Here is a 19,927-nt window from a genome sequence, read left to right as displayed (position 1 = left end):
AGCAGGCCTGTGCCAACGTTTATACTTTCCATCAGCCTTCTCCCACCCTTTTTCTGACCTAATCAGCATATGCTTCTATTTCTTTCTTCCTCGTGTGTTAACATTGTTTCCTCTTGTTGCATCTATTCTAGTCACCTCGACTGAAGGATGTGAATGTCCTTGAGAGGTTGCATGGGACATTTACCAGAATGGCTCCAGGGATGAGGGATTTTTACTACAGGCTAGGTTGGAAAAGTTGGGGTTGTTCCCCTTGAGCAAAGGAGGTGGAGAAGAAACTTCATGGAGGGGTATAGAATTATGAAAGGTTTAGACAAGGTCAGCAAAGAGAGGCTGTTCCCTTTAGCTGATGGTACAAGGACTAGCATCAACACTGGCATCTACCCAGCAATGTGAAAAATTGCCCAGGTATGTCCTGTGCACAAAAAACAAGACACGTCCAAATTGGCTAATTACCGCCTCATCAGTCTACTCTCAGCCCTCAGTAAAGTGATGGAAGGGGTCATCAACAGTGATATCAAGTGGCGCTCAGCAATAACCTGCTCAATGATGCTCAGTTTGGGTCCTGCCAGGGTCACTCAGCTCCTGACCTCATTACAGCCTTGGTTCAAACATGGACATGAACTCCAGAGGTAAGGTGACATCGAGGCAGCATTTGACCAAGTATTGCATCAAGGAGCCCTAGCAAAATTGGAGTCAATGGGAATTAAGGGTAACTCTCCACTGGTTGGAGTCAAATATAGGGCAAAGGAGGATGGTTGTGATTGTTGGAGGTCAATCATCTCTGTTCCAGGGCATCACTGCAGGAGTTCATCCGGGTAGTGTCCTAGACCCAACCATCTTCGACTGTTTCAACAATGACCTTCCTCAGAAGTGGGGATGTTTGCTGATGTTCACCACTATTTGCGACTCCTCTGATACTGGAGCAGACCATGTCCAAATGCAGCAAGACCGGGAAAATATCCAGGCTTTGGCTGATAAGTGACAAGTAACATTCATGCCACACAAGTGCCAGACAATGACCATCTCCAACAAGAGAGAATCTAACTATCTCCCCATGACATATTAAAATATAAAAAATATATAAATATTAAAAGAAAACTAGAGAACGTAGATTTAAGGTTTTAGGAAAATGGTACGGGGGTGTGTGGAAGAACTTTTTTTTAAACATGAATGGTAATGATCTGCAGCTCACTGCCTATGGAGATGGTAAATGTGGAGACTATCAATGATTTCAAAGGGAATTGAATGAGCACTTGAGAGAAATAAACCTGCAGGGCTTTGGAGATTGAACAGAGGAATGCTGACTGGATTGCTTTACAGAGAGCCAGCATAAACCCGATTAACTGAATGGCCTCCTATGCCGTTATGACTCTATATAACTGATTGCGGTGGCAAAGCTCCATTTTTTAACTACTCTGGTTTTACCTGTTGAATTTATTCATGACAATATTTATGGCCCCTAGTTTTTGTCTTCTGCAATTGGAAACATTTTGTTTTACCTACCCTAGCAAGCCTGTTTATAATTTTGAAGACCTTAACCAAGTTACTCTTCAGTTTTCTCTTTCATATGAACATACAAATTAGGAGCAGGAGTAGGCTATTTGGCCCCTCGAGCCTGCTCCACCATTTGATAAGGTCATGGCTGATCTGATTATTGCCTCAACTCCACTTTCCTGCCGACATCTTATACCCTTTGAATCCCTTATTAGTCAAGAGTCTATCTACCTCTGCCTTAAAAAATATTCAATGACCCCGCCTCCACCTCTTTCCTAGCAAAAAGAGCCTCCCTGTTCCAGTATAAACTTTGTAAATCATTTTTGCACTTTATCTCATGCCTCTATATCCATTTTATAACATGGAGACCAGAAATGTGCACAGTTCCCAAGTGTGGATTCCACCCCTGCCACAGTATTGAAATGGCCCTAATCCAAGCCACAAATAGCATTCGTTGACTGATCATGGTGCATTGTTTCTCCTTTTAAAGCCATACTTTTAAAGCTAGGTTTATGTGCAATACTGTCACTGACATAACCTATCTGGGAGTGTTGCCTCATTCACTAATTGTATTCATGATCATTTGAGGAATTTTGCATTTAACATAAAACATCGAAATATGCGATGGATTCTGATAAACATACAGATAGCCTTTTAAAGCATTTAAGATGGTAACAATTTATCTAATGGACTCTCATACATCTCCTTGCTAATTGTTGTTTTTCCAACATGTCTACTCAATAGAAACTGTATTTATAATTTCTTTCACTTTGCTGCAAACTCTGTGGCTGAGGGGACATAGTTTGGAAGAGAAAAGGTGAACTGAAAAAATCAATTCACTTGTTATGATGTAACTCATTGGGTGTGTAGGTTATTAAAAATGGATGTGCTTTCCATGTTTATTCACTGTTAAGAATGTAGGACTATTTGTGTTGAAGTAGTTTTCTTTAAGTGTACATTTATCTTGGAATACAAAATAGATATTTTTGGATTGCTGTGTAATTTTGATTTTTCTCTTAATTTGATTTTCATTTAATTTAGAAGTTATTTTTGTACCATTTCTAGGTAAGCGAGTGCAGATTCGTAAACCAGCACCAGGCATCCCAGATGCTGTACCTGAACGGAAACGGTCAACTCCCATTAATCCTGCAAGTACAATAAGGAAGTGCAATACAAACAACAGTGTTTCCCAACGATCTTATAGGGATAGGGTAATCCACTTATTGGTACTAAAACCCTTCAAGAAACCAGAGCTTCTGGCCCGATTGCAGAAAGATGGTGTTAGTCAGAAAGACAAGAACTCTCTCGGACCAATTCTACAACAGGTCAGTGGTAGCAGACATTCATCACTCTTCAATCTAATTCTTGAAAGTAGGCATAACTGAAGATTACCCATTCTCTCCCATTCCCCCATCTTATTTTTCTAATTGTGTCAGCTTATGCTTTGTACGCTAATTTTAGAAATTTAAAACTTGCTTGAAAACATTCTAGCAAGTAAAACTGGCTCAATAAAGAATGGTTCCACACACAAATGTACCTAAATCTTCCTGTCCAAACTTGTGTATTATTTCTGTCTTTGATCCATTTATTTGGGGGAGTCTGTGGCATATTGACAATGTCACTGGACTCGTAATCCAGAGGCCCAGGCTAATGATCTGTAGACACAGGATCAAATCCTACTATGGCAGCTGGTGGAATTTAAATTCAATTAATAAACCTGGAATTGAAAACCAGTTTCAGTAATGGTGACCATGAAGCTATCATTGATTGTTGTTTTAAAAACCCAGTTGGTTCTGTAATGCTGTTTAGGGAGGGAAATCTGATATCCTTACCTGGTCTGGCCTGCATGTGACTCCAGACCCATAGCAATGTGGTTGACTCTTAACTGCCCTCTGATATGGCCCAGCAAGCCACTGGGTAATAATTGCTGGCCTTGCCAGCGACATCCACATCCCATGAAAGAATTCAAAAAATAAAACTTGGTAATTGTACTAAGTAGCTTAAAGTCTAATTAAGCCAGTCATTCAAATTAAAACTAAATGCTCTCAATCAGGAGGTAGTTGTAAATCATTGGCTACTATTAAATTTCAACCTTTTAATTGCAGCTTTATGAATGTTGAAATGCAAGATTAATGTTTTAAATACAGCAGACTATCCTTTGCACTAAATAGTTTGTAATAGTAAGCTGTAAGGTGACATGCATTTATTAATGTTGTATGGACTGTAAATTTTGGTTGTGTGAATATTGTCAGCATAGTTAGAAAAAGTCTTGCATAATATCTTTCATAAAACAATGGACCAGAATTTCTTGGAGCATCCTGGAGAAGTAACTTGAAAAGAACATATAGGACCATGTAATATCTGATCCTTACCTCAAATTTGCCTGTCTTTGGTCTGTATGCCTTATCCAACAAAAAAATTCCATTGACCTCAACTTTGAAAATTTCAATTGACCCAGCATCCTTGGCCAGTTGAAAAGAAATTGCAAATTTTCACAAAAATTGTGTGTAAAAGTGCTTCTTGATTTCACTTCTTTATGGTCTGGTGCTAATAAGATTATTCGCTCTTGTACTGGAATTCCCCCATTCAAAGTAATAGGGTTACTCCAGTGAAACTGCCAGATCTTTCAATCATTTAAAATATCTTGTTTGAAATATGGACCCATTCAGCTACTGTACTCCGGAACATTCTAGTTGCAGATTTTTGTTTTAAGTTATTGTGTTTACATGATCTAAAGGGAGAAGGCAGAGGGCCCTGTGAATGGGAACTGCTGTCTGGTAGGAAGAAGTTAATGCAAACAGGAAAATGAAATGTGGTGAGGTTAGCCTATGTGGGGAAATTGACATCCACTGAGAGGTTTGGGGGAGGGGGAAGGGATTGAAACAGCCAATTGCAAATGGAACCAGTGGGTGTGAGAGGATGGAAGTGCGATGGAAATTTGACATTTAGGAAGGACAGGCAAAAAGGAAAAGGAGGTGGTGTTGCGCTGATAATAAGGGATGGGATCAGTACATTAATAAGGGAGGATCTCAGATCGGAAGAACAAAATTAGGAGATGAGAGAAGCATGTAGCATGGGTAATACAGTAATCATGGATGACTACAATCTGCATATACACTAGGCAAACCTAATGAGCACTAATGCTGTGGAGAATGAGTTTCTGGAGTGTGTTAGGGATGGTTTTCTAGAGCAGTATGTTGAGGAACCAACTAGAGAGCAGGCTATTTTAGATCTAGTAGTATGTAATGAAAAAGGGCTAATTAATAATCTTGTTGTGAAAGAATCTTTAGGGATGAATGACCATAATATGATAGAGTTTTACATTATGTTTGAAAGTGAAGTAGTTGAATCTGAAGCCAAGGTGTTAAATTTGAACAAAGGAAATTATGAAGGTATGAGGGGGCATATTGGCTGAGGTGGATTGGGAAAATAAATTAAAAGGTGTAACAGCACATAGGCATGATAGTCTTTAAAGAATTATTGCATAGTTTTACATCAACTGTACATTCCTTCAAGGTAGAAATACCCAAAAAGAAAAATCAGTCAACTGCGGCTAACGAAGGAAGTTAAGGATTGTATAAAATTAAAGGAAAGGCCAATAAAGTTGTCAGAAATAGCAGACTTGAGGATTGGGAGCATTTTAGAATACAGCAAAGGAAAACTAAGAAGCTGATGAGGAAAGGGAGAACAGAATGTGAATGTAAACTAGCAAAAAACATAAGTCTGTAAACACTTCTACAGGTACATAAAAAGGAAACATTTGTCTAAGACAAATGTGGATCCATTACAGGCAGAGTTAGGAAATGTATAATGGGGAGTAGAGAAATGAAAGAGAAGCTAGATGATTACTTTGTGTCTGCCTTCACTGAGAAAGATACAAGAAATCTCCCAGAATTAAGGATCCAAGGGACTTGGGAGAATGAGGAATTGAAGGAAATTAGTATTACTAAGAAGGTTGTATTAGACAAATTAGTGGGACTGATGGTTGTAAGATCCGGGAGCTGATATTCTACACCCCAGAGTGTTGAAAGAGGTAGCTATGGAGATAGTGGATACATTGGTGGTCATCTTCCAAAATTCTATAGATTCTGGATCCGTTCCTACAGATTGAAAGGTAGCACGCTGTTTAAGAAGGGAGGGAGAGAGAAAACAGAATTACAGACCTGTTAGCCTTATGTCAGTAGCAGGGAAACTACTAGAATCTATTATAAAGGATGTGATAAATGGACACTTGGATAATAATGATTTGATTGGGCATAATCAACATGGATTTATGAATGGAATATCATGTTCGACGAACCTGTTGGAGGTTTTCGAGCATGTTACTGACAGAATTGATAAAGGGAAGTCGATGGACATAGTATACTGGGATTTTCAGAAGGCTTTTGATAAAGGCCCCTACAGGAGTTTAGCAAAGTAAAAGCACATGGGATAGGAGGTAATATACCAGCATGGGTTAAGGATTGGCTAACAGGCAGAAAACAGAGTAGGAATAAACAGGCCATTCTCAGGATGGCATGCTGTTACAAGTGGGGTACCGCAAGGATCAGTATTGGACCCCAGCTGTTCACAATATATATCAATGATTTGGATGTGGGAACCAAATGTAATATTTCCAAGTTTGTGGATGAGACAAAGTTAGGTGGGAATGTGTTACGAGGAAGATGCAAAGTGACTTCAGGAGGATTTGAACGGACTTGGTGAGTGGGCAAGGACATGGCAGATGGAATATAAGGTGGAAAAATGTGAGGTTATCCACTTTGGTAGGAGGAACAGATGCGCAGAGTATTTCTTAAATGGTAAAAGATTAGAAAGTGTAGGTATACAAAGGGACCTGGGTGTCCTTGTGAACAAGTCACTGAAAGCTAACATGCAGGTACAGCCACCAATTAGGAAAGCTAATAGTATACTAGCCTTTATTGCAAGAGTATTTGAGTACCGGAGTAGCGAAGTCTTGCTTCAATTGTATAGAACCTTGGTTAGACTGCACCTGGGGTACTGTGTGCAGTTTTGGTCCCCTTACTTTAGGAAGGATATTGTTGTCATAGAGCGAGTGCAATGAGGGTTCACCAGACTTGTTCCCGGGATGGCGGGACCGCCCTATGAAGAGATACTGGGGAAACTGAGCTTGTATTCTCTTGATTTTTGAGGAATGAGAGGTGATCTCATTGAAATCTGCAAAATACTTAAAGGGATAGACGGGGTAGATTCAATAAGATGTTTCCCCTGGCTGGGGCATCTAGAACCAGGGAACACGTTTCCAAAATAATGGGGAAACCACTTGAGACCGAGATGAGGAGAATTTTTTTACTCAGGGTTGTGAATCTTTGGAATTCTCTACCCTTGAGGTCTGTGGAAGCTCAGTCATTGAGTATGTTTAAAGCAGAGGTTGACAGATTTCTAAATACCAAAGGCATAAAGGGATAGGGATAGTAAGGGAAAAAGGCAATGAAGTGATTGATCTGCCATGATCGTATTGAATGGTGGAGCAGGTTTGTTGGGCTGAATGGCCTACTCCTGCTCATATGTTCCAAAGCAGTGGTGTTGCAGCCAGAAGTGAACTGAAGATAATTTGAGCCGATGAGAGGACTGATGCAAACCAATGCTGTTTGAGGGGTTAGGTACCTGATTTTTGTTCACTTTTTGTTACAACCCCAACTGATGATAATACTGGACAAGTCAGATCCCAGAGTGAAACCTGGCTTGATAGATCCTAATTTCTTTTGGAAACCATGGAGGAAAGTTACTGAACAAATTCACAGGAGTCTGTTGATGAGCTTCTAACACAGAATAAAATATTTGTTGAACAAGAAATAATGAATTATATTACACCGGACAAAAAGGTTGAAAAGATCTCCATACAAAAAAAAAATGCTTCAAATTCACATTTATTCCTTGACACTAGCAATATCTTTCCAGACACATAAACCAAAGAAGAGTTACCACTTTCTTGACAAAGGCTTCTTGCTTGGGACTGGCACAGTTGCAAACAATTTTCTTTGGTGAATCCCTGAGCATTCACTCGATGCTTTTCACCCAACTTGTAAGTCTCCCTGAGACACCCAAACCACATTCCAAACTCACTGTTTCTTCAACGGCAGAGCAAATGAGTTCTCTAAACTGTCTTCCAGTAGCATCTTTGCTAAACTGATAACTTTGCTGTGTTCTATAACTGACTATTCAGTCAATTACTGTCCCCAATAGCCTTGTAGTGTTTCTTATCAGAGCTTAGAATTCCTGTCCCCTCTGTCTGACACAAACTGAAATCTGTCTTTTTTTCTGTGCATGTGTCCCTGGACACTTGTTGCTAGACAACAGCAAAGTTTTTTTTCTACTTTGTCATAGTAATAGTCACAGAGGTCTACAGCACAGAAAAAGGCCCTTCGGCCTATCGAGTCTGGGCCTGTCAAACAAGCACCTAACTATTCTAATCCCATTTTCCAGCACTAGGCCCATAACCTTGCATACCATGGCATTGCAAGTGCACATCCAAATACTTCTTAAACGTTATGAGAGTTTCTGCCTCTACCACCCTTTCAGGCAGTGAGTTCCAGATTCCCACCACCCTCTGGGTGAAAAAATTCCCCTCTAAACTGTCTGCCCCTTACCTTAAATCTATGCCTCCTGGTTGTTGATCCCTCCACCAAGGGGAAAAGTTCCATCCTGTCTACCCTATCTATACCCCTCATAATTTTATACACCTCAATCATGTCCCCCTCAATCTCCTCTGCTCCAGGGAAAATAACCCAGTCTATCCAATCTCTCCTCATAACTAAAACTCTTCAGCCCAGGCAACATCCTGGTAAATCTCCTCTGCAATCTCTCTAGTGCAATCACATCCTTCCTATAATGTGCATTCCAGAACTGTACGCAATACTCTAGCTGTGGCCTAACCAGCGTTTTATACAGTTCTAGCATAACCTCTCTGCTCTTATATTCTGTGCCTCGGCTAATAAAGGCAAGTATCCCATATGCCGCCTTAATCACCTTATCTATCTGTCCCGCTACCTTAAGGGACCGATGGACCTGCACACCAAGGTCCCTCTGATCCTCGGTACTTCCCAGGGTCCTACCATTCATCGTGTATTTCCGTGCCTTGTTTGCCCTGCCCAAATGCATCACTTCATACTTATCTGTATTAAATTCCATTTGCCACTGATCAGCCCGTCTGACCAGTCCATCTATACCCTCCTGTAATCTAAAGCTATTCTCCTCACTATTTACCACCCCACCAATTTTCGTGTAATTCGTGAACTTACTGATCAACCCTCCTACATTCAAGTCTAAATCGTTTATATATACCACAAACAGCAAGGGACCCAACACTGATCCCTGTGGAACCCCATTGGACACAGGCACCCAATCACAAAAACACCCCTCAACAATCACCCTCTACTTCCTGCCACTCGGCCAATTCTGGATCCAATTTGCTAAATTACCTTGGATCCCATGGGCTCTTACCTTCGCTATCAGTCCCCCATGCAGGACCTTATCAAAAGCCTTACTGAAGTCCAAGTAGACTACATCAAATGCATTGCCCTCCTATACATACCTGGTCACCTTTTCGAAAAATTCAATCAAATTGATCAGACATGACCTCCCCTTGACAAAACCATGCTGACCTTAATTAATCCCTGCCTCTCCAATACCCTCTTGAATGCCTCAACTGAACCTGTCTCCACCACACTTCCAGGCAGTTAATTCCAAACCCTAACAACTTGCTGTGTGAAAAAGTTTTTTCTCACCTCGCATTTGCTCCTTTTGCAAAACACTTTAAAACCATGCCCTCTGGTTCTTGATCCATTTACCAGTGGGAACAGTTTCAGACCCCTCATGATTTTGAAAACTTAGCAAGTCTCCTCTTAGCCTTCCCCTCTCCAAGGAACACAGCCCCAAGTTTTTCAATCTTTCTGCATAACTGAAGTGTCTCAACCCTGGAACCATTCTCGTAAACCTCTTCTGCACTCTCTCCAATGCGTTTAAATCCTTCCTATAGTGTGGCACCCAGAACTGTCATCAATACTCCAGCTGAGGTCTAACCAGTGTCTTATGCAAGTTCATCAAAACCTCCCTGTACTCTATGCCCCTATTAATGAAGCCTAGAATACTGTATGCTTTAGAAACGGCTCTCTCCACCTGTCCTGCCACCTTTAATGACTTATGTACATACACATGCAGGTCTCTGCTCCTGCACACCCTTTAGAATAGTACCTTTTATTTTATGCTGTCTCTCCATGTTCTTTGTACCAAAGTGTGTCACTTCATTCTTCTTCACATTGAATTTCATCTGCCACCTATCTGCCCACTCCACCAATGTATCAATGTCCTTTTGAAGTTCTGCACTGTCCTCCTCAAGTTTACAGTTCTCTCAAGTTTTGTCGTCCGCAAACTGGCAAGGGTCCCAATACCAACCCCTGGGGAACTGCACTACAAATCTTCTTCCAGCCTGAAAAATACCAATTAACCATTACTCTGTTTCCTATCCCCCAGCCAATTTTGCATCCCTGGTTAGTACTGCCCTTTTTATTCCGTGACGCATAACTTTTCTCCAGTGTTTTGTGTGGCACTGTGTTGAACACCTTTTGGAAGTCCATATACACCACATCAATGGCCTTGCCCTCATCAACCATCTCTGTTACCTCTTCAAAAAACTCCAAGTTAGTTAGACACGATTTTCCTTTAACAAATCTTTGCAGACTCTTCCAAATCAATTCACATTTTTCCATGTGACCATTAATTCTATCCCGAATAATTGTTTCTAGAAGTTTCCCCACCACCGAAGTTAAACTGACTGGCCTGTAATTGTAGGGCTGATCTTTACAACCTTTTCTGAACAAGGGCATAATGTTTGCAATTCTCCTGTTCTCTGAAACCTCCCCCGAATCCAGGGAACATTGAAAGATTATTGCCAGTGCCTCTGCGATTTCCACTCTCGCTTCCTTCAATATTCTTGGATGCATCTCATCCGGTCCCAGTGCCTTTACCGACAGCTTATCCAATACCACCTCCTTATTAATTTTAAACCCTTCTAGTGACTGAGTTTCCTCCTCTGTCACCATGGCCTGAGCAGCATCTGCCTCGTAGGTAAAGACAGATGCAAAGTATTCATTTAACACCTCAGCCATGCCTCTTGCTTCTGTGTAAATCCCTTCTTAGTCCCTAATCGGCCCTACTCCTTTTACCACCCTTTTTACTATCGACGCGCTTAAAGAATACCGTGGGATTTCCTTTTATGTTAGCTGCCAGTTTTTTTTTCATAATCCCTCTTTGCTTCTCATATTTGCTTTTCACGTCCCATCTGAACCTTCTGTATTCAGTTTGGTTCTCAATTGTATTTGCTACCTGACACCTGTCATAAGCACACTTTCTCTTCTTTAACTCAATTTCTATCTCCTTTGTCATCCAGGGAGCTCTGGATTTGTTTGTCCTACCCTTCCCTTTTGAGGGAGCATACCCTGACTCTGCACAAACTATCTCCTCTTTGAAGGTAGCCCATTGTTCAGTTACAGTTTTTCCTGCCAATCTTTGGTTCCAGTCTATCCTGCCCAGCTCCATTCTTGCCCCATTGAAGTCCGCTCTCTGCCAGTTGGTTATTCTTACTCTGGATTGACCAATGTCTTTTTCCACCATCACCCTAAACCTTACGATACAATGATCACTGTCCCTTAAATGTTCCCCCACTGTTACTTGATCTACTTGGCCCACCTCATTTCCAAGAACCAGATCTAGCAGTGCCTCCTATCTTGTTGAACTGCACACATACATACTGCTGTAGGAAATTTTCCTGAACACAATCTAGGAACGCCTGTCCCTCACTGCCCCTACACTACTGCTTTCTCAGTCTACATAGGGGTTATTAAAGTCCTCCATTAAAATTATTCTATGATGTTTACACCTCTCTATAATTTCCTTGCAGATTTGTTCCTCTATATCTTTCCCACTAGCTGGTGGCCTATATATTACACCGAGCAATGTAATTGCACCCTTCTTATTCTTTAGCTCTAGCCAAATCAACTCTGTCTTTGAATCCTCTGACACATCCTCTTTCTCCAGTACTGCAATACTCTCCACCAAAAACGCCACCCCTCCGCCTTTTTTCCCTTTCCTATCTTCTCTGAACATCTTGTAACCAGGAATATTTAACACCTAGATCTGCCCTTCCTTAAGCCAGGACTCCATTATCGCCACAACATCATAATACCACAAGGCAAACTGTGCCTGTAACTCCCCAGTTTTATTAACTATACTCCATGCATTCACATACATGCAGTGTAGTCCTGATTTAGACTTCATTACTTGCTCCCTTACTCAAACTCCATCTATTAATTTACTATTCTCTATTTTAGTGCTATCTGCCTCTCCTGCCATTCAGTGCACCCTGGTATTACTTTCTAATATTCCCACCTGGTTCCCACACCCCTGCTGAGTTAGTTTAAACCCTCCCCAACAGCACTAGCAAAATGACCCGCAAGGAGCTCAGTCCCGGCTCTGTTCAAATGCCATCCGTTTGGCTTGTACAGGTGCCATCTGCCCCAGAGCCAGTCCCAGTGTCCCAAGAATCTAAAGCCCTCCCTCCTGCACCATCTTTCCAGCCACACATCTTATCTTCCTATTTCTGTGCTCACTTGCACATGGCACTGAGAGTAATCTGGAGATTACTACTTTAGAGGCCCTGTTTGCTATTTTTCTACCTAGCTCCCGAAATTCTGTTTGCAGGACCACATTCCCCCTTCCTACCTATGTCATTAGCGCCATTATGGACCACGACCTCTGGCTGTTAGGCCTCCCCCTCAAGAATGTCCTGCAGCCATTCTGTGATATCCTTGACCCTAGCACCAAGGGGGCAACAAACCATCCTGGAGCCATGTTGACAGCTGCAGAAATGCCTGTCTGCTCCCCTAACTAAAGAATCCCCTATCAGTACTGCCCTTCCACTCTTTTTCCTCCTCTCCTGTACAGCTGGGCCACCCGTGGTGCCACAGGCTTGGCTCTTGCTGCACTCCTCCAGGGATCTAACGCCCTCACCAATATCCAGAATGAAAAACCAGTTAGTGAGCGGGACCTCTGGGGACTTCGGCACTACCTGCCTATTTCTCTTGGACTGCCTAGCCTGGCTCAGGTCGTGGCTGATCCGATTGTGCCCTCAGCTCCACTTTCTTCCCTGCCCCCCATATACCCCTTAACTAACTTGCTGATCAAAAATCTATCTAATTTGGCCATGAATATATTCAATGACCCAGCTTCCAATGCTCTCTCTGGGGAAGAGAATGCCACAGACTAATGACTGCCTGAAAGAAAAAAATTCTCCTTATCTCAATCTTAAATGGGGGACCCCTAATTTTTAAACTCTGTGCCCTGGTTCTAGACTACCCCACAAGAGGGACCATCCTCTGAGCATCCATGCTGTCAAGTCCCCTCAGGATCTTATTTTTCAATAACCTTACATTTTCTAAACTCCAACGGATTTAAGCTCAGCCTCTCCTCAAAAGATAAGCCCTTCATCCCAGGAAGCAGTCAAGTGATCTTTATTTGCACTGTTTCTAAAGCAATTATATCCTTTCTTAAGTAAGGAGACCAAAACTGTACAAAGTACTCCAGAAGTAGATCTCACTAATTGCCCAACTTTTATACTCCTACTTTTATACTCAATTCCTCTTGCAATAAACGGCAACATTCCATTTGTCTTCCTAATTTCTTGCTGCATACCACCTTTTTGTGACTCATGTACCAGGACACCCAGACCCCTCTGTACTGTAGAGTTCTGCAGTCTCTTCTCCATTCAAAAAATATGCTGCTTTTCTAGTCTTCCTGCCAAAGTGGACAAGTTCACATTTTCCCATATTATACTCCAAATGCCTGAATTTTGCTCACTCACTTTAACTATCTAAATCCCTCTGTGCACTTTGTCCTCTTGACAAGCTACTTTCCTACCTATCTTTGTGTCATCAGCAAATTTAGTTGCCATAGCATTATTAGACGGGGCGGGGGAATGCAAAGTGCTGAGCATTCTAAAACAATTAAACTAATTATGATAGTCTTACCATCAGGTCTGCCTTCCCTACTTGGGATGTGATGTAAATCTTGTACAACATTTGCAGAGTCATAGCTGTCATAGTGTAACTATATATCCTATCAACCTCCAATACCAACAGTCCTGGTTTTGGCTATCTTTGGAAATGTTGGAGGAGAGGATTTGGAAACTGCAGTATAATGTAGCCTTTTCTGACTTCAGGACAACTGTCCCATATGTTGCTGCTGCTTACTGCGAGGTCAACATACTGTCAAGTATTTTACACAGTTTATTTATAGCCAGAGCAGTTTGATTTACTTTAGAAGCAAAATTTTATATCTAATGCAGTAACATTGTGGAATAATTGCTGACTGATTTGGGGGTGTGAGAAGAGGAAGATCTAGGACTGCCCATGGCAAATGTCATGTGCATCTAGGCATACATTGTTTACTTTTTACTATGTCCTAAGTATATGCACATTTTTTTAAAAATCATGGCGCTACAAATGGGAAGTTGAGGCCAAGTACAGTATTCAAATGAAACCGGGTTAGGGAGTGAGTGGGCTTGGGCATGTGGTAAACCACTTGCTTGCTGGGACCTAGAAACTGATCTCTGGGGGAAGGAACGTTTAGTGCGTTTTGGACAAATATTCAGGATTGGAAAATCTCTAGGGTTGCGGGAAGGTGTTGAGAGATCATCGTCCAGAATTGGAGCAGAATTGCATTGTCAGGGTGGCTTTGAAGTGCCCTATAACGTGCAGTGGGAACATCTAGGAACAACAAAAACAGAATTACCTGGAAAAACTCAGCAGGTCTGGCAGCATCGGCGGAGAAGAAATCAGTTAACGTTTCGAGCCTTCATGGCCCTTCGGCAGAACTAAAGCATAGTTAGAAGAAGGGAGAAATATAAATTGGTTTAAGGTGGGGTGGGGGGGTGGAAGAGACACATTAAGGTTATGGTTTGAGGCTGCATTTACTGATTTGTTTTTATTCCTTCTCCAGCTGAAGCTGGAAGTCATTAGAATATGAAACAATGATTGCTTTTTTAACTTGGGTATATAAAAATATTACTTTCCAACTGGTGCAGATCATTCTCAGAAGAGAAAGCAAATCAACCACCCAGTGGTTTTGGTGTGGGAATGCATATTGTGTCTCAAAGCTGCAATACTATACTAGTGCTGATTTTTGGAGCAGACACTGGTATGTTTATTACAGGTCCCTCTTACCAACTCCTAAAATGGATTTTGTTGAAGCCAGAGCCTGGCAGAGCAGAGCATGCAACTTTCCATGAATTGTCACCTTATTCATCTACTCTAAATATATGCAATATGTATTAATGTATTGACTTTAATTTGGAAAATTAATAAAGCATTAAGGTTGCAATAAAAAAATATTTTAATTAGTTACTAAAATTTCACTGATCTTGACCACGGATTTTGTTTTACAAATTAATTAGAGTCATGGAAGCAAAAGGGTGGTGCATTGATTTCACCCAGCAGGCCTTGAGCAGAAATTCACCCATATACCTGTCAACCTACACTGCCTTCTTTTTCAGGAGTATATTCCCTGCAGGCACCTCTATCTATGCCCACTTGCAGCAAAATTAGTAATTGCTTAGTGTCCTCCTTCTTCCTGGTTAATGGACTGGGATGAGACAAACTGTTCCTTTTTATATTTGTCAAACTGGACTCAGTTGTGGTATCCCAAACCTAGCCTACGTTTTACTGCACATTTTTCCATACCTGTAGCCTCCTTTCTCTTTTAAACTATGTGTGACTTCAGTTTGTTGAAGACAAATCATGTTTCAATAACTTGATTGAGTTTTTTGATAAGGTAACGGAGAGGGTTGATGAGGATAATGCAGTTGGTGCACATTGGCTTCCAAAAAGTCTTTGATAAAATGCCAAATAGGTTTGCCAGTAAAGTTGAAGCCCATGTGTTGGAATTCAGGATATCCGTCAATTAACCCTCTATCCTTTTATTCTTATTCTGAACTGAATCAAAGTGATGACGCTTAATGGTGACGGTGGCTATATTTTATTCCGTATAAGTAAGATTTGACACGTATTGATGTCTGAGTAGTAGTATCAAAGCATAACAGGATTACCATTACATCCTGGGTGGAAGCACAATCTCCACATAACTACTCCCCGGTCATGCACCAGATATTGCTGCATCAATCAATGCAACATTTAAAACATCTGCAATTCCTGTGCTTGGGGAAATTTCCTTAGACTTTGCTGTGTAAACAAAGCATATGGAGATTGATTTAACCCAATTATTACCTCGCTATCATTTGAATGGCCCAATTACAAAAGATGTCACTTAACCATCTGCCTGTCTAGCCAGGTCAAACTCTCAAGATCTCTGACTTCCCACATTCAAACTCCTCTATCAGCTCATAAACATTCCAATGCCAAGCTTGACTAAAGCAAGAAAAACATGGTGGACTTGATGCTTAGCAATTTTGTCTTGGCTCTACACACGTTTGGACCTCTGAGGTTCCCCTAAGGTATTTTTTATCTTTCAGTTTTCAAGCAGCAACCTGTCTATTTTCATGCTCTGCTAGATTTCTGCTGAAGTCTGTTTTTAACATTTGATCAGTGAAGGCGCAGACCACAAATCCCCCATCAAGTCATCTCTTGGCCACTTTTACCCTAGATGTATCACGAGCAGGAATAAAATAATTCAGTATAAGATTAAGTGTAACAATGAAATTAAAGAAAAGTACAGCCAGTCACAAGTATTTCCATTAATTACTAAGAAAGCCCAATGTAGGGATTTCCCCTGGAATCTTACAGATGAAGTAAAAGTGGCAGCATGAATGCAGAATTAGCTAAGTGACAAGAAACGAGAGCAATGGTGAATGGTTGTTTTTTGGACTGGAGGAAGGTATAAAGTGTTCTCCACTGATTAGCACAAGGGCTCCTGTTTTTCTTGATCTATATTAATGACTTGGACTTTATTGTGCCCTGTACAATGACGCAAAACTTGGAATTATATTGAACTGTGGGAAGGGTAGTGATGGACTTCAGGAACCTATAAACAGGCTGGTGGAATGTGCAGATATGTGGTCGATGAAATGTAATGCAGGAAAGCATGAACTGATATATTTTGGTCAGAAGACTGAAGAGAGGCAATATAAAATGAGTATAAACCAGAGTGTAGGTACAGAGAGACCTGGGGTTTATGTGCACAAATCATTGTAGGTGTTGGGGCAGGTTGAGAAAGTGGTTCAAAAGTCATATGGTGTCCTGGGCTTTATAAATCAAGGTATGGAAAACAAAAGCAAGGAAGTAATGATGAACCTTTATAAAACACTGGTTTGGCCTCAACTGCAGTACAATGTTTAATTCTGAGCACTGCACTTAATGAAAGATGGTGAAGGCTTTAAAGGGGATGCAGAAAAGATTTAAAAGATTGATTCCAGGGTTGAAGGATTTTGGTTATGTAGATAGTTTGGAGAAGCTGGGGTTATTTTTTGTTAGGGAAGAAAAGGTTGAGAGGAGCAAAAACAGAAAATGCTGGAAAAACTCAGCAGGTCCAGCAGTATCTGTGGAGAGAGAAACAGGGTTTCGAGTCTGTATGACCCTTCTTCAGAGCTTCTTGAAATTTGATGGAGATGCTCAAAATCATTAGCAGTCTATAGACGGAGTAGGTAGAGAGAAACTTCCCAGTTGCGGAAAGATTTAGAACCACAGGGCACAAATTTAAGATGGTTGGCAAAAGAACCAACAGCAACATGAGCAAAAACTTTTTTACACAGCAAGTGCTTACAATCTGGAATGTACTGCCTGAAAAGGTGGTGGAGGCAAACTCAATCATAGCTTTCAAAGGGGAATTGGGGAAGCCACTTAAAGAGGGTAAATTTGCAGGACTGCGAGGAAAAGGGAGGGGGAGCGGGACCAGCTAAATTGCTTTTTGAGAGAGCCAGCTTGAGCTGGATGGACTGAATGGCGACCATCTATGCTGTGTAACTATTCTATGATTCATACATTACAGCAGTGACTACAGTTCAAAAAAAGTACTTCTTGGCTGTAAAGCATTTTGGGAAATCCTGAGGTTGTGAAAGGTGTCACTGTCTTTCCTGTACACTAATTCAATCCTTTCAGTGAAGAAAATAAATGGTTAATAATCCAGAAATATGATATCCTATATTCTACCTGTGTGTAAATTGGTTGCCACTTTTGCCTAATTAACAGTGGCTACACTTAGAAAGTCACAAAATATTTCATAATCAATTACATTTTAAAGAATGCAAGTTTTTTTTTATTTAAAAGAGAATTTCTCCACTTTTTTGAATTCTAAATCAGGCATATTTTACTATAGAAGTGATAAATTGCTGATTCTTTTGGTTCAACCGATTTCAGGAGAAAGTGACCAGACTTGTTTGTGAGGATAAATGCTTCCCTTGTGGTTACTTGGCACTTTGAGCATTATGGCTGAGATTGGAGCTTTCCATCATTTCTTGTGTGAAAAGCTTATTAAAATAATACAGCAGCTTGGCAAGTAGCAAGCACAATGCTACACTAGTTATAAAATAGAGGAAAGCTTAAATTGGATAATTTTTGCACCTAAAGAGTTATATTTTTTTCCAATTTACGTAACTCAATGATTGCTTGCTCTGTTAAGTGGCTGTTCACAATTTTCTTTGAATTTGGAATCTTACATAAGGTTGCGCACTTGTGTAGTTATTTCTATTAATGAAAGTTGAAACTTTTCAATTTCCTTACTGAATTTGTCTGAACTATGGTTACCAACTCTGCATATATTCCTGGACATTTCATCACATGACCTCCTGCCTCCAATCTCCCCATCACCACACAATCACCATTGGTCACCTTGCAGAGCACTACCTTCCCACCCTAATTGGAAAACAAAATTACGCAATGGAATGATGCTTGACTGCCAGTCGGACAGCCTTTTTGTACTATCTCCCAATACTCATATCACGGATGTTAAGTGGGAATGAAAAATTCATGCACACTTTTTTAATGTCCCTATGATTTTTCTCCAGGATTGTGTTTAGCAGTATCCTGGAGGATTGACACCTACTCTGAACCATTGTATTTCCTTTGCCTTCTCTTGGAATAATTTCTGTGCCAAAAGAATGTTATTTCATTTTGGGTTTGGTTTTGGTTAATTAACTTATTTCCAAGGAAAGCAGATTCTCCACAATGACTAAAGGCAATTTACACAAATTAATGCTCTATCACAATCCTGAAAAGATGTATTACAAAATGAAGAATGCAACAAATTGGAAACCATACCTAATTATTGCTCAGATTTGGAGGTTATTTTCAGCTGTGCTGCTAAGGCATTAACCTGGCTGATTGCAGTCTGCCTGAATTTCCACTAGGTAACTACCCAGGTGTTGAAGATAACACATTAATGAGCACAGGATACAATGTTATGTTGAAAGGAGGGACATGTCACCAAAACTTGTCATGTCCTATTGGGTGCAAGATGAAAAGAATACCAAATTTCAAGCTTTCACAACAGTTTATACTACAGGAGAAAAGGGTGCTGATTGATTGATTGGCAAGTTGATCCTGATTGGCAGAGGCATTGTTATGAAGAGAGCAACAGGGAACTGTAGGCGCCCCAAGTTTCCGAGTAATTCAAAAAAGGCTCAAGGCTTGAATATATTCCTTTTCTTTGCAGAGAACGGGACCCTGTGTATGAAAATATGTCACTTCTAGCAAGCATAAATGAGGCCCATTACAATCTCAGCTAATTATCTTAAATTGGTTGTTAGTGTAGCTATTAGAGTACTCAGCGCTACCCAATCGCGGAATCACATCTAACAGTAGACACTTTAGTTTTGGTTTTGCAAGCATGGTCTAGTTGAGTACGGTTTGTACTCTGCCTATTATGAACAACCGAAGGAACATGCTGTTTGATTCAATCAGCCAGTCATTGGGACGTATGGCCTACATATCTGGCATTGCACCAGCACTAAAATTCATACACAACATTGCACAATTGTGTGGTAGGCAGAACATCTTTTTGTGTAATCCCTTTTCATAATTATTCCTTCGAGTCCAGGTATCATTCTGGTAAACCCACACTGCACTCCTTCGGAGGCCAGCATAATTTTTTAAAATATTTGTTCATAGGATGTGAACGTCGCTGGCTAGATCAGCATTTATTGCCCATCCCTAATTGCTCTTGTTGAAAGGGCATTTAAGAGTCAACCACATTGCTGTGAGTCTGGAGTCACATGTAGGCCAGATTTCCTTCCTCTAAAGGGCATTAGTGAACCAGATGGGTTTTTACAATTATCAGCAATGGTTTGATGGTCATCATGAGACTTTAATTGCAGATTTTTATGGAATTCAAATTTCACCATCTGCTGTGGTGGGATTCGAACCCGCGTCTGGAATACCAGTCCATTGAAAATACCACTAAGCCACAGCCTCTC

General features: G+C 40.8%; 1 protein-coding gene across 2 annotated transcripts in view; it reads left to right on the top strand.

The window, feature by feature from the left end:
- Positions 1 to 19,927, top strand: part of ell2 (elongation factor for RNA polymerase II 2) — a 168,102-nt gene that overhangs the window by 87,359 nt on the left and 60,816 nt on the right. For both annotated transcript variants that reach the window (XM_078565467.1, XM_078565458.1), the window contains exon 5: positions 2,560 to 2,819. In XM_078565467.1, the coding sequence (XP_078421593.1) occupies positions 2,560 to 2,819 (260 nt within the window). The remainder of the gene's footprint in view (positions 1 to 2,559; positions 2,820 to 19,927) is intronic.

Source organism: Cetorhinus maximus, chromosome 2 (genome assembly GCF_964194155.1).
Source record: "Cetorhinus maximus chromosome 2, sCetMax3.hap1.1, whole genome shotgun sequence".
In the NCBI taxonomy this organism is placed as follows: Eukaryota; Metazoa; Chordata; class Chondrichthyes; order Lamniformes; family Cetorhinidae; genus Cetorhinus; species Cetorhinus maximus.
This window is presented reverse-complemented; position numbering and strand designations above follow the sequence as displayed.